The sequence below is a fragment of the Ciconia boyciana genome, chromosome 6 (genome assembly GCF_034638445.1).
Source record: "Ciconia boyciana chromosome 6, ASM3463844v1, whole genome shotgun sequence".
Taxonomy (NCBI): domain Eukaryota; kingdom Metazoa; phylum Chordata; class Aves; order Ciconiiformes; family Ciconiidae; genus Ciconia; species Ciconia boyciana.
Window position 1 is genome coordinate 53,746,946 of NC_132939.1, and position 15,224 is coordinate 53,762,169.

General features: G+C 35.4%; 1 protein-coding gene across 1 annotated transcript in view; it reads right to left on the reverse strand.

Moving 5' to 3' along the window:
* Positions 1-253: 253 nt before the first annotated feature.
* Positions 254-15,224, reverse strand: part of TRIP11 (thyroid hormone receptor interactor 11) — a 33,129-nt gene continuing 18,158 nt past the window's right edge. Inside the window, exons 13-20 of the mRNA XM_072864126.1 lie at positions 14,433-14,596; positions 13,997-14,100; positions 13,559-13,658; positions 7,499-7,580; positions 6,695-6,809; positions 6,015-6,137; positions 4,546-4,693; positions 254-2,410 (exon numbers count right to left, since the gene is read on the reverse strand). Of these exons, the coding sequence (XP_072720227.1) occupies positions 2,202-2,410; positions 4,546-4,693; positions 6,015-6,137; positions 6,695-6,809; positions 7,499-7,580; positions 13,559-13,658; positions 13,997-14,100; positions 14,433-14,596 (1,045 nt within the window). The 3' untranslated portion in view covers positions 254-2,201. The remainder of the gene's footprint in view (positions 2,411-4,545; positions 4,694-6,014; positions 6,138-6,694; positions 6,810-7,498; positions 7,581-13,558; positions 13,659-13,996; positions 14,101-14,432; positions 14,597-15,224) is intronic.

A 15,224-nucleotide genomic window follows, 5' to 3' on the forward strand; every position in this document is an offset into this window, starting at 1 on the left:
TATCTCTCCTGTAGAGGATTTTCTTCTCTCTGAAGTAGCTTAATGAGGAACTCTGAAGTTCTTCAATACTTCGGGTTGGTTTTAGATTTCCCTCCTCAAACTCACAGCTTACTGTATGAATGGAGATGATTTACAGGATGCAGAAACAAGTTGTCTTACCATGTTTTATTTATTGGCATTTATAAAGCTCCTGGAAGAGAAGCATGTACGTATTAAGTTCTCTGCAATTAAAGAAAAAATTTGCACAAAAAGGTTAAGATCTGCTCAGTTAGTATATTTAGAGGATAGTGAGCAGCATGAGTCCATTTGTAATTTATAATAGGTCCATAATTTTTAAAAACTAAACATTTCCTTCTGCTCTGGCTCACCAAAAGGCAATTTTATTCTGAAGCAGCTATATATCCTCAAATAGACATGACTACAAGAACAAGAGAGACTGCACAGAAGCCATCTGATTTCAGTTTTCTTTATATTTGCTGTAGAAATAAAGGTACCTCTTCCAGTCCAGTTTAAATTAAGATGTACATTTGAAGTACCAAACTGAAACGTTCTCAGCCAAGGTAATTTCAAATTCTTGTTACATTTATGATGTAATGCAGAATTTACTTTGGTATACTATGTGTGGCTGCTGTCCTTTCAGAAGTCAAACTGCCAAATTAGTTACCTTGTCTATAATGCAGTAAAAAATTAAAAATAAAAATTCAATACAGTCAATCCACTTCCAAACTTGCATACGTCTGCCATGAAACATTAACATACTGGAGAACAGGGACTCAACCAGTTCTTAAAGTAAATACAGTAATTAAAAAAAACTTTGCTAGATTTCAAGGCAACAAAAGAAATTCATATTTGACCTCTACATAAATAAATGCAAAGATTTCTTGCATTATTTTGGTTGATTCTGTACAAGTTTCAGTAATTAATTTTATTTAAATATAACTCTTACAACAATTTAATTCAGGATCTTAATGAAAATGAGAAGTAAAGGTTGACAGTTCTAATATAGAACTTGCACAACAGTTATCTTAACACTGACTAAACAAGGAATGACATATAAAAAGATTTAGAAATTACATATTTTAAACTGAGGATGTTTCATCTCAAGTTCACTATGAAGATGACTTTTTGCAAGATGACTTTTATCCTTTAGTATGCAACTTCATTCCTCACCTGCCAAAAACAGTGTCCAAGTTATCACAGCAAAATTTACACAATAATTGACTTTGGCCTTGGTCTTACAAAGACCTATTTACACATTTGAGATAAGTAAGCTTCTTCTTCCCTTTAAATTCTACACATGTGTTCAAGCTTTAAGCCTATATTTGGATTTACAAAATCCTGCAAGATAAAAAGTTTCTCAAATATACATCTTAGACCATTAGAGTACAGTATCTTTATATATGTGAACCTATCTTTTGCTAAATTACCCACTCTTCATCATATGGACACCTCTAGAGAATGAAGCACTCACTTCCACAGTTAACTCCTTGGTGCTGATGGGTTTGACTGCTGAAAGCAGCTATTAGTCAGGGGGGAGGGAGGGGATAAAATCATTGTGCAAAAGGAGATTAACATGCCTCAAATTGCCCCCAAATGTGACCAATCCTGTAAATAAGAGATACATGTTCTAGTGTACATTAAGTAAATGTCAAATCATGTGTGGGAAGACTGCAGCTGCTCAATAATCACACTCTCATATGCTCACCATCTTATTCTTTGGAGTTTGTGTCCTTAATTGAACACCTCAAATAGGATAAATTTTAGCTGGAGACTTTTTTTTTTTTAAATTCTGGTTCTTGAAGGCCCACTACCAATGGCAGATTGTTTTAATGGAAAAACGGATCTCAACACCAAAGAGTTAACGCTGTCTATGTGTAACTGAAACAACTCAGAGTATAACTAAGGTTTAAAAATCCTTCTATTTGTCTTGAGACAATCTAGCAACAAGATAGATTTTTTTTTTTCTCAGTTTAAGATTTAACCCATGCCCAAAATGAATGCGTGCTATAAAGAAGGCAGTTATTCATGCCACCATTAGAATTTCCAAAGCACTGGTTAGTTTGTAATTAAAAGAAAAGCAAGGTACAATTGCAAACAAGTACATGACTTTTTACAGAAGGCCTCATTGTGGTAAATTATATACAACATAGTGTTCTCGTTTTCTGTAAAGTGCTACTATCATCATATTGATACAAGATCATCTATTGTTTTAGGAGGTCTTTTAGTACAGCACCAGCACTGGCATCAGGGGACACTGGCAGTGGTGTAAAAGTAGGCAACGCATCAGAAATAGGTTTCATAAGCAGATGTCCAGAACTACTAGCAGGTGTTATGAGAGGCACTGCTGCAGATCGAGGTGCTAAAAATGGATTTGTATCTGGTCTTCTGCTCATTCCCGAGACTGCAGAATCTGAAAAGTAAAAAAAAAACAAAAAAACAAAACAAAAAAACAAAACCCAACAACAAAAACACATTGTTAGAAAGCATGCATAAGTCTACACAATTTTACAGCATTTGCTCACAAACAAGGTCTAAATTTGCCTTTTACTTTTGCAATGTGAAAATCCTATTTTATTGCCATGGACTATAGACAGTCTTAAAGACTTTCATTCTCCCTATCTCCTCTCATCTTGGATCTCATCTGCCATTGCTTCTTTTGCTGAACAATTTCTGTATCTATACTTCAAGCCACCAGTTGCAAGACTGACTTAAAGATTCAGGACCTGCCAACCATATCGTGCTTGTTGGCAGCTGAAACTCAGTAACAGCTGAGGCTACCCAAAAAAAATCTATACACCTCTGTGACAGGCAACGTGAATACCCTTTGCCAAGGTTCACTTCACATGTGCAATGTCAGACATGAAATATCTGTCATGTTGACTCCAGCACTATGGAAAGGCATAAGGGCCCTTGTGCGTGCACTACAGTGCAGCACACAGGTAGGTTTCCAACCCCATGGTGTATTGGCACAGCTTCCCCAGGGTCAGCCCCAAGAAAACCTCTGTAAATAAACATCATGGACAGTGAGTCACAATTCAGTCTTGAGACAAAACTTAATGTTCGCTCATTAGTCAAATTCTAACTGAATTTTCATTTTAATAAAGTATTAATAAACTATTTTTTTTAAATCTAACAATTGACTTGCCCCTCCTCACCTTCCCCCATCAAATCCTCACTCAGCTCCAGACGTAACCTGTTCTCAAGGTTCCTACACCAGATGTAGAGCAGAAACTAAACTGACATTCCCGTATCATACTAATTGTTTGGATAGGTGATTTTATTCAGATTTTTTTGTTTTTAAAAAAGGGTCTTTCATCATGTAAACATCCTGATTCTCATAAATTCATTTCTGTGTGGATATTATACTGACATTTGTGTCCAGCACTTAAAAACTGCTACCATATGGTTTATTTCTAGGAACAAAAAACTTAAAGCACCGAAACAATTAAAGGGATATATATATAATGGGTGTCTAGTTTTAGAAGCCAGCAATTTATCTCCTGAATGGATAAAAGGAACCAAGAATTTAGTTCTTCCAGGCAAGGAAACTGGTTTTTTGCCAAGTAAAATAGGTACTTTACCTCTGAAAACAGTTATTTATTTATTTTTTAATAAACCTAAATTAAGTTTAATTTTCTTTTTAATCTTCTTTCTTGTAGTATAACAGTAATATAATAGGTAAACTGGTATTTCACAGTAGACATTTATACTTTGTAACATCCAACTATTTTAGGCAAATTGAAAGAGGGTTTTTTAGCATACATCTCTCTCTGTAGATCTATATAATACATAGGTTTTGGGGGTTGGTTTGTTTGGTTTTTTTTAAGTTTACAGTTAAAAGTTTCAATCAAAATAAGCTTCTGCAAATCAGCAGGACTGTATTAAGGTGAAGTCTTAAATGCACATAAAAAATTAAGTACAAACTGGATCAGTTAAACTGAAGATATGGATCTTACATTACTTAGACAAAAGTGCATTAATTTCAACATGCATAATATAAGCATAATTGTTCTCTGCCTTAGAAAAAAAAAAATCAAAGTTAACACTCATGCACAGCTTACAGAGATTTCAAATCAGGCCATATACTTAACTGATTTTATCTCAGTCCTCTGAGCAACCAGGTTCTACATACAAGAGAGGCACTACAAGGTTGGTATTACTTGCATTCTTCACTCAGTGAGACCCAAGCTAATCAACAGGGATGCTGAAAGTCAGGACTGGGTTTACTGATATACCATATGGAGTTGTCTGCACAGCATCTGTTTGGCTCTAACAGGTGCTGTTAAAGCCTTTCCATATCAAAGGGAATTTGGTCCCTCTAATCTTCCATATGGAGATTTTAGGAAGCGGGGTGTAGAAACAGTAGGAAGGAGGGGTGGGAGAAGAAGAAAAAAAAAAGATAAGAAAGCAGGAAAGGCATGGGGGAAGAAATCAAATGCATAGTTCACAAGTGAGGAAGCACAGAATCATTGAAATCCCCTTGAAAATTCCACCTTTAGTTATTTATGTTCTGTGTAAAGATTCAAATTTTCCTTCAAATGTTACCTTGCATTTGACTGTTGGATGGAGTACTGCTAGTTTTACCAGTTCCTGCTGCTCCTAAAGGTTTCATATCATGAACAGAGAGCTTGGGTGGAGGAAGGCTTGGGCAAGATTCTGTTTCGAGGAATTTCACAAACAATTCTGAAAAAGACTACAAGAGGCTACTAGTTATTATATTTTACTGATGCTCTGTTGAAAAGTATGTAAGTTAAAAATACATATATACATAAAACAAGAAGCTGCCAACAGCCTCCAAAGAATTTTGTACTGGTACTTAGTACTTGGTACTTAGCGAGTGACATTGAAATTTCACTTGTCACTTAGTGAGTGACAATGAAATTTCTTTTCAAAATACAGAGTTTTTTGTTGTCTCAGTAAGTGGTGTTTATGTGAAATTGATAAACTCTAAAGACAACACACATACTTCCACTATGGTTCCATTATTGATTTAAGCCGATTGTTTCAAGAATCCCATGCTGCTACTGACATTGCAGTATTTCCTGTGTCCATGCTCAAGCAAATCACTCCTCCAGAAACACATAAAACTTCAACATTTCTCTTAAAACCCACTGCTTGGTTTATTTGACAAAAGTCTCGAGCAAAGGAATCATGGAATGATTAAGGTGTCAGTAGCATCACAAGATAAAATTTTGCTTAGTAAAGCCTGTACTATACATACAAAAGCATTAATTTTCCTCTTTTACATCCATTGCTAATCAGACCACAATCCTCTGGTGGCCTAAGTGCCTGCATTATTTTAGTGGGCAAAAAACAATCCCTACACTTCAAGATAATTTACAGGAATCAATTCTCAACATGCTTTTCTAGCTCAATGACCAAAAAACCAAAGTTAATCCAAAAAGCCCAATCCCTTAGTGCTCTATCCTTGAGTGCATTACTCACTGGTTTGCAAAATGGAAAGTTCCATAGATTAACTGCTCCCATGGACCATGCTATGAGAACTGTTGCTTTACAGTATTTGAAAGCTTAAAATATCAACTTTATATGCTCTACATAAGAGGCACTGGTTGCAGCAGCTGAGAAAGCTTTTCAAATGAAATTTAAAGGACATATGGGAACACAGTCATCAGAATACGATGTCATGGGTCTTCTATACTGTTGAGTATTGCAGAATTCCAGACTCCCACATGTATTTAACCTCCAGCACTGTCAGTTTGCAAGATAAAAGTCCATACTGTAAGAAGCCAGTGATCCCAGGAACCAGTGAACAGTAACTGGATTTCTGTATTAGCCCAACACTTAGTATTGTATAATTTTCATCAATGCCTACATATTTATTTAGTGCAGAAAAAACCTTATGCCAAAGCAGTTGCACAAAACAAACAAATAATGCAAGATACAGTAGCACCAGTAAATGAAGCTCAATAAACTGATGAACCAAACATCAGCATTAACATGCAACTGCCCCATTTTTTGGACTCAAACATAGCGAATGCACAATTAATTCTTACACTATTAAAAATGTTCTGATGACTCGGCCTCAAAGGTGTACTAGGGACACTCTTTGACCCAGCTCCTCCACCAAGCCAGCCAGTCACCCATCTCGTAACTCCTCTTTGGTCTTCAGATAATAACTAGAAAGTGTTAAAAAAAAAAAGGGTTAGGAAACCAAAAATAAAGCAGCAGCTAAAAGAAAATGCAACATTGTGCTCATTATATTTATTCACCGTAACTATGAGGGAATCCTACAGATAAATAAAAACTTTAATTACCATCGAAACCTTATTCTCTGCTTCCCAAAGACTGGCAGGCTAAAAACCTGGCTCTTTTTTTAAAAATATAAGCCCCACATTCTTCACAATACCTAGTGGTACATATAAAACTGGCTTACTTTTCTGTAACTGACATATTACAGCTATTATACACAACAGCACAAAGTTAAATCCCTTCCTTTCTGCATTAGCATTCCTCAGCAAAATGAGATCCATTCTACTAAAATAATGTTATCAAAAGATTCCATTAAGATCAGCAAGTCCCGCATAAAAAATTAATTCACATGAGAGAACAAAACCCATACTTTCCCCACAAGAAGTGCAGGGACAGTGACATTTAATTTAGCAGCAAGTCATTCTATTTTCAGGTAATGATACTGCAAATAAAAAAGGAAGTCCAGTTTTCTGCAAAGTACTACCTGGTCAAGTTCTTCCTTTTTTATTCCCAAGATACTTCCCATTAACCTTAATACTTCAGGACGTTTATTTTTTGGAGTATGAAAATGTCCAACAAAGAGATTTCTCATCAGGAGCCTGCAGAACAAAGGAAGCTTGTTATACAAACTGCTCTTACCTAACAGTTGATACTGTAATACTGAGGCATTTATTCCTCATGCTCTTGCCTAACCTACAATAATCCAAATAAACAAATCTAATATAAGGATCTAAAAGGGTACTTCACCAATTTCCTTCCCCTACAAGTTATAACATTTCTTACACAATTAGTGTCCATTTGGACAGTATTAGAAATATTGTATGCAGTAAGGTGAAACTGAATTGTACATGAGCAAGTTTTGATGTAAGTACTACAATCAGGGAAAATGTTTATTCTAAGATCTTGACTCAGGAGAGCATTTAAACAGATACTTATGTGCAGTCCCAAGTCAAGACACAAGGAAGGGGACAGGGGAACCCATTTGCCTATCCCCGTTTCAGTTCTAATGGGTAAAGAGAAGAAAAAAAAAACCCCACAGATGAAGTGTACTTCTACTTAAGAAACACATCAGTAATCCAAATTTACAAGCACATTGGTTTTACTAATCAAAATTACTATTTACAACCACCAAGCAATTGAAAAATGTCAAAATAATCAAAGTATAATTACAAGATCACATACAGAAGCCCAGTTCTGCGCTACTCTTGCAGCTGTGTTAGTAACATATCTATATGTTGTGAGGAATAAAAACCAAAAACGTATACCAAGTCTTTCATTAAAGACTTACTTGTCCACTTTTCCTTCTGTGCTGTTCATAAGATTCATTAGTTTATTTTGTACATCTTCTAACATTTCTCTTCTGATCTCACCTATAAAATGTTATGTCACAGCAAATAAACAAAAATTGAAACTTCAAAATTTTGTTGCAAAACTTATTATTAATACACACGTTTTAAAATAAAAATATGCTAATATTGTTATGGTGCTTTTTAAAAAAAACAACAACAAAATCAGCTTGATTTTTTATTTAAAAAGTGTCAACTTAATAAGTGATTAATATTTGAAATCATAAGCTAAAATTTCCAGAACAATACTCAATTCTAAAGTACAGGAACACACAGAAAATAAATCAATTGCAGAAGGTGTGATGAACTGCTCTGTTCCACCTAGATAATACAGAACTGGAAAGAAACTCTGGATCAAGGTCTATAGTCCTGTGGTGGCAATCTTTTTCAAAATCTGAACAAACTGCATGTTGGCATCAGGTCTTTTGATCTCAGTACTTAACCTCAAATACTTCCTAAACCCAGCTATTCTGCATACTCTACTATCAGGTTGCTAAAGCCTTGAAGTACTAAGGAGTTCTCCAGTCTCCCAGGAGAATTACCGGCTAGCAGAGCAATATCAGTAGCTTGTTGTGGGTCTCTTTTGTTAGGACCTTTCCGGCTCCTGTTAACTGATGCAAGCTCTTGAAACAGCATGCTGGGATGCACTAATGCATCCTAGAACCAGTGCTGTGCTTCACGATTCAGTATACTGGCAAGAAAGGCTCTGCAGAGATTTATGCAAGATTCCCCATACTTTTGTGAATACAAACATTCAGTTAAAAATGCCAGAGATGAAATGCCACAGCTACCAGGAACCAAAGATAAAACTGAGGGGAAAATGGCAAACGCTTTCAGTCAGGCGTCATGGTGCCTGCAAATTAAGTGAACAGGCTAGTATTATAAGTTAATTAATATGAAGTTGTCTAGGAGTCACTACACAGATTTTCTGCCTTTCTTTGCACACTAACTCCAAGTTCCGATACTGTTCTGTAGTGGCTGCAATGAAATAAATCGGTTCATCTAGGATATCACAACACCGATAATGACATTCTTGGCCTACACAAAGGACCCTATTCTTCCTCTTCACAAACCCAAACCAGAAACTACTAGAAGAGTAAGAGAAGAGTTTAGATCCTGCATTCACTAGTGCTATAACTTTTCAACTTTCTGAAATTCCTGACCTTAATCAATGATTTGTCTACTATCGTGTAGACTCATGACATCAGAGTGTTTAATGAGGGAGATACAAATGTAGTAGCCCATTTCATTAAAAGGAGCCCTGGCATGATACTGCTATATTCACTCTTGCCCAATAATTTCACAGCACCAACTTCTCTACAATTCTAAAATTCCACCAACACAAATTACTTGTTAGCTCAAATACAGAATACACCCAATTACTCCAATCGTTCTGTGTCAGTAACTCAGGCTTCCTCTGACCTCCCACAAAACTCAAAAATAAAGCTCGTAATAAAAGAAAAAATTTCTCCTACAAGTTTTACTTGCCATAAATATTGTACAACATTCTGATTGTAAGGAAACAAGGCACAAAGTTTGCTCTTTATAAAAACTCAGATATACTAGAAACAGGGTAAGAGTATCTGATGTTCAGGTCTATACAAGTTTGTACAAAAAACACAGAGTAAAAGTGCTAGAAAAATTTATCTCACTTAAATCCCCAAACACAGGATTTAAGAACGTTGGCCGTAAAGTGTTCTCAGACAAGAAAACAAGTAATTACAAAGTACAAAGAATTCTTAGAAGGTGAACTACAAATGGCTTCACCTCAAGGCAGCAAAAATATAATTTTTCACCAAACTGGGGTTCTGCAAGATATTACCTTTGAAGTTACTTTTTTCCTAATAAAAGTACAAGTCTTAATCACACACAAAAGCTTGGCAAATATATTGTAACAGGGACTGTCCACGTGAAGACCAACTCTACCCTACAGTTAAATAAGCAGACGTTATGAGCTTTTTCTCCCCTCCCTCTATAAGGTTAAATGCTTATATTCAAATCCTATGGAAAAACTGCTGATCAACTTAATTTCCCTACCATTTTAACACTTCTTGGGCTCATGCTAATTAAAAGCGCTTCATTTAAAAAACAAAACCCACAAAACATACACTTTTCTTGTATCTATCTTGTAGTTAATTTCTAAAAAGCCTCAACATCTTTGTAAGAAAAGTGACTTTTATAAATTTTTATAGCCTTCAAATCATCTGGGATGCATGAAAAACATTCCACTCTAGTTTCCACATGACTTTCAATCTTTAATAAATGCATGCCACAACTATGTTGACACAACATGGTTCTCAATTAACACCAATAACTCCATGAGAACCCAGAGTTTTCGTACATATAGATCAAAGAGCTAGGCTGTGAAATGGATACAACCTAGTATGTCCTGTTCAAATACTCCCCGTCTTTATATAAAGATTTTACTTCACAAATATGAATTTTAGAGAGTACAGAGTAGAACAAACTAACTAGTGTCATGCTGGGAAAGTTCGTATTCAAGGAACATAAGGATTAAGCTCCTTATTCAAAACAAGTTTAAAAACAAACAAAATTATATCTATTATGCAACAATATATCTTGTAACAACTACATCCATATGCATGGAAATCCATTCCAATAACGCGACTGCTCTTTAGCACTCCTCTCCCTCAGAACACCAGGGTGAGGCACAGGAGAATTAATCCATGGTTTCAAGGTTTAAACTTACTTAAAATTATGCTACTTTGTAAGTGTGGTTAAATAGGACCCCAATACTTGAAGGAAAACATTTGCAATATAATTATGGAATGATAATAGTTGTAGGAGCATACATGGAAGCTGAGTTATCATCTGGGTCTCCATAGAGTAAAAGGGAATTTAAAAAGTTAAACTACTAATGCCACAAAAAGATAAACAAACAGCATCTGAAAACAAGTTTCAAGTAAATCTCTCTTGCTATTGCTCTACAAAGCAGGACAATCACGAGTTTCCTTTTCAATTTTTATTCATATTATGAATTTTAAAACAAATGTATCAATAATTTAAGTGAAATCTTACTGTTGTTTTCTATTTTTTCCTGGAAAAAAGATTTATATAAAAGAGGACCAACTTTTAAGGATAGCTACCCAGCTATATTCCATCCACAGTGACTATGCAACTGTATCATTAAACATATTTTTTAAATGGAATATTTCCTTCTAAAATAGAATCTTACAGTTGAAAAGGACTTAAAACACATACTTCATGTGTATGAAAAGACTGAATAACAAAAAAGACCTGAGCCAAAATTCAGCATGGACTGCTGTAAACCAGACATTTACAATAGTCTCCAGTAATTTGTTAACCATTTATGGCAATCCAGAAAACTGCATCTGGTACATCTTATACTTTTCCATTAAAATCACTTCTCCTGCCAAAAAAATCCACAAAGAAATCCTTCAAAAGATTTGGCCAACAAAACCGTGTCTGGGAATGTATTTGGCCAATTTTCAATAAGACATTATATGTTTTCTTGTGTAAATAGAGAAAACTGAGTGGTCTTTTTTTTTCCTCAATAAAAATTATGATTTATTCTACAACAACATTAAAGTGCTGTTTCTTTTATGCAACAATCCCTTTTCAATTTTTTTAACAAGTAAATCACTTGCCAATACAACATAGCTTGATAAAATACTGAGATTCAGTTTTCTCTCAAAGTTCAAACCCCTCCTGCTTTCATATGCAAAGGTTTGCAACCAAAATTAAACAGTTATGAAGACCTCTCCATCTGAGAGTGCCATATTTGCCTATGCCAACATTAATTTCAATCCAGGGTGTTTGAAAACTTTTGCTATGAATGTCTGTAGTGAGACAGAGATATACAGATCAGTCAATTAAAAAACAAATCAGTATTGAGTTGCACATTCATGTAGCAGCTTGAAATTTAATTTAGCGTGTAAAATTCGTATGTGAACTCAGGGAGCAGTCCTATGATGCCCACTTGAATGCCAAATTGCACTTAGACACAATTAAGTTTAAGTAAGTATATGTTCCATTATCTAGTAGAAAAGTCATAACTTTTTTTTGTAGAGTTCTTGCTGAAACTGTGAAGACTTTCAAATGACTTTTCACACCAACTATCTGATCATAAGCAAGTATGCTTTAGGAAAGTATTATTTATTTCAAGAGTAAGACAAATTATAATTTAAAAATGAATAGCAATAATTAGTCGTATATGTTCAGAATAAATTATCACTGCATCCAGCAGAGATGATCTTCCAGGTCTTCCCCCAGCAAGCCTTAATTAAAGGCATTTACCCAAAAATTTCCCACAGACATGGGGGAAAAAAAACCAGAAAGAGCTGTTAAGTAGCCACATAGAGTGAGCAAACCTTTGTGCTTCAAGCTCCCTTTTTAGAGCCACTTCAGGGACCAATCACAAATTTTCCTCTGATTTTGCATTTAGCCCATGTGCTCAGTGAAAGCCTGACCACAACAGAGGATGCTGCAGTAATAGCAAAATATGGTGACCCGCAGAAATAAAGAGAAAAAGAGAAAGTAGGATTCAGCTGGGAAAATGGAGGAGGAACAGATGAAGACAACAAAAAAAAGAGAAAAAAGCCTAATATTCCCTCAGCAGTCGGTACTGTTAATAAATTTACCCATATCAGAACTGTCATGCAACTAGACACAGAGAAGTAACTTTCCCTCTTGGTTCAACGAAACATTGCAGACAAAATTACAAGTCAGGGCTGAGATGTACGTACAGAAATCCAACAAAATTATTATTAGTCCTAAGTCCTGCTTTAGCTAATGCTATGACTCCTTTTCTCATTAAAACTAAAATTAATGCAGTAATGAAAAAAAAAGTGACCTTATACTCATATAGCTATTTTGTCACCTCCAAGTGAGTCTGAGCTTATAAATCTTACTGAAGTTTGATAGTCAAATACATTGTATAGAATTACCTTTCATTTTTTCCATTTGATTAGACTAAATAGCGTAAGGCCATAAAACAGAAATACATTTAAATGTATCAGTTTTTAGTAAAAGGTTATTTTGCCTTTTTAGGCTTTCCTACGGTTCTAAATGCTTAATGTGTTTATGAAAGAGAAGGCTATGTATCTCTTACTGAATTCACATTTCAGTGATGTCAGAATAAGGGGAAAAAAAAAACAACAACAAAACCACACCCCAAAACATTCACAGAATCACAAAATCAAAGAAACATTTATGTTGTAAGGGACCTCTAGATCATCTAGTCCAACCCCTCTGCTCAAGCAGGGTCATCTACAGCAGGCTGTCCTGGACCATGGCCAGTTGGGTTTTGAATATCTCCGTGGATGGACACTCCACGTCTCTGGGCAACCTAGTGCAATGTTTGACCACCTTCACTGTAAATGTTCTTCCTTTCAAAACTGTTTCTTCTGGCAAATTCCTCTACCATTTGGCCAAGTTTTGTCTTCCAATCCAAAGCAATGACATTCATCAAATTAGAGTACTTAATCTGAGAACAATATAAAAGGCATCTTTCTAAATATGAGCAATCAGGAAGCTTATTTGAAATGAGATCTAAAAATACAATCTAAAGATGTGTCCAAGACCTTTCACATAATCTCTTCAGACAGTCTCCCATCTGTGCAAGAGCTGCTCCCTCTACATCTGTTACCAACAGCACACCCTTTCTCTCTACCTCACTGTATTCCTGTGTCTATGTCAAATATGGTAGTTAGTTACTTTGGAAAATCTGACAACATTTGGTATTTCACAAAGTTTTTACAAAGACACTTACAGAGCTAAATCAAGGGCTTTGGTATTTACAAGGGGAAAAAAAACCCCAACAGGGCTTTGTTTTGAGAAAGATCCCTAACAGAAGATAAACACACTTTTTCAAATTTGCTTTATAAACAAGGAAGTCCTAAAAAGGTGGCACAGAATTACTCTTTTCCTCATAGAAGAATTTTGGTGAGTTTCTAGGAATACTAGATACCCTCCTCAGCTGCTTGGAATGTTTTAAGCAGAGATTAAAAAAATGTAGTTACCTTCTTTCTTAAGCTCTTCAATCTGCTCCTCTTTGATGTCGAGCTGCTCAGTAAGCCTTGATGCTGCATCCAGTGCAGCATTTGCCTCTTCTAAACTTTCCTGAATAGAGGGCAGGACAGGGACACAAAGAGAAGCAAGGGAGTTCACTGTCACAATTACACTAATACAACACAGATCAAACATAACAGATGCAGAGACTTCAATCGCTTGTTCTTTACAATAACTGGATTGTAAACATCCTCAGAAAATGGATGGTCAGCAGAGGAATGCTATTTTGCTGACCTTTTAGTGCCCCCCTCTCTTCCAAGGAAGAGAGAATAATTACATAACTTGATGTATTCTTAGACAGTCACACTTAACACAGCAGTTTAAAACAAAAAATTCAGTCAAGAATTAGCATTCAGTTTCATAGGGTTCAATTTCGTTATTCAGCCCACCTGCAGTGATATGACTTTTTCTTCTAAGTTTTCTGCCTTTTTCCTCCACTCTGCAGTCTGTTTTTGGTGTTTCTCCAGCTCTGCTGAATACATAGCTTTTTCTTCTAAAGGGTTAAAAATACAAAACAAAACAAAAAAAATCTTGATTCACAACATGTAAGTCCCTTTGGGATACACAATTGCAAAACCTCAGCATTATCATATCTAGTCTTCATAAGGTAGAAGTGGAATTCAAATTTCATAAATGGGATATTGACTGTGAGCTTTCACTGGGTCAGAATTGTTTCTGTAAGTTTTTTAAAAGACAACAGATTCAGAAATTCAAGCTATCAAAAAGGAAACCAGGTAACTAGTATTTTAAAAGCACCGAAATATGGTAACTATCCCAGTTGAAAAATGCTTGTTGCAATCTTTGGTATTTCTTGACAAAACTTACCCTGTTGGAATTGCTCTAGTACCATCTGCAGGTTGGCCAGTGACAATGCATACTGCTTCACTTGATCCTGTGAGATGGTGAGCTGTAGCACAGTTTCATCTCTCTGCTTGGAAACCAGGTTTAATTGCTCTTGCAAAGATTCAACTTGCAGGCTAGCTTGATGGCTTAATGAAAAATAAAATACATTATTTATGAAGACAATAACAGAAGTGATCACAGAGAAAATTAAATCCCAGCAAAAACAGTGCAATTTATAAAAATGAAGGCCATTTTTTTCCACTGATTCCTCTTAAAACAAACAAACAAAAAACAAAAAACCAACCTAACAACAGATTTTAAATAATTCTGGTACTAAAATTTTGGCAATCAAAAAAACCCCACCTACTTTTGTTTGAAGTACATTAGAAAAAGAAAAAAATAATCTTTGTTGTCCATTATTGTAACAGTATCTTTACCAAAAAAAGAATCCGTACCTTGCTAATTGGCTGCTTCAATTACTACATGAATCAATAGGTCTTTCTACCAATTTTTACTTTCAAAGCCAGTCTCCAAAAACTCAGTATATCTTGCTCCATACTGACCACTGAACGCTTCATTTAACTTCCCATTATGCAAAAATATTATGAACCTGATTTACTCCTATACCAGTCTTTTTAAAGAGTGCATTATCAGGTGGGAAATAGGCAGTATTTCTTGAATGGTATCTGACAAGTTTGATGAAGAATTAAGAAGCATTCTGATGAACAGTTTTCACAACCTTCTCCCAACTCTTCCTCTTTTTTCCTCTTCCAC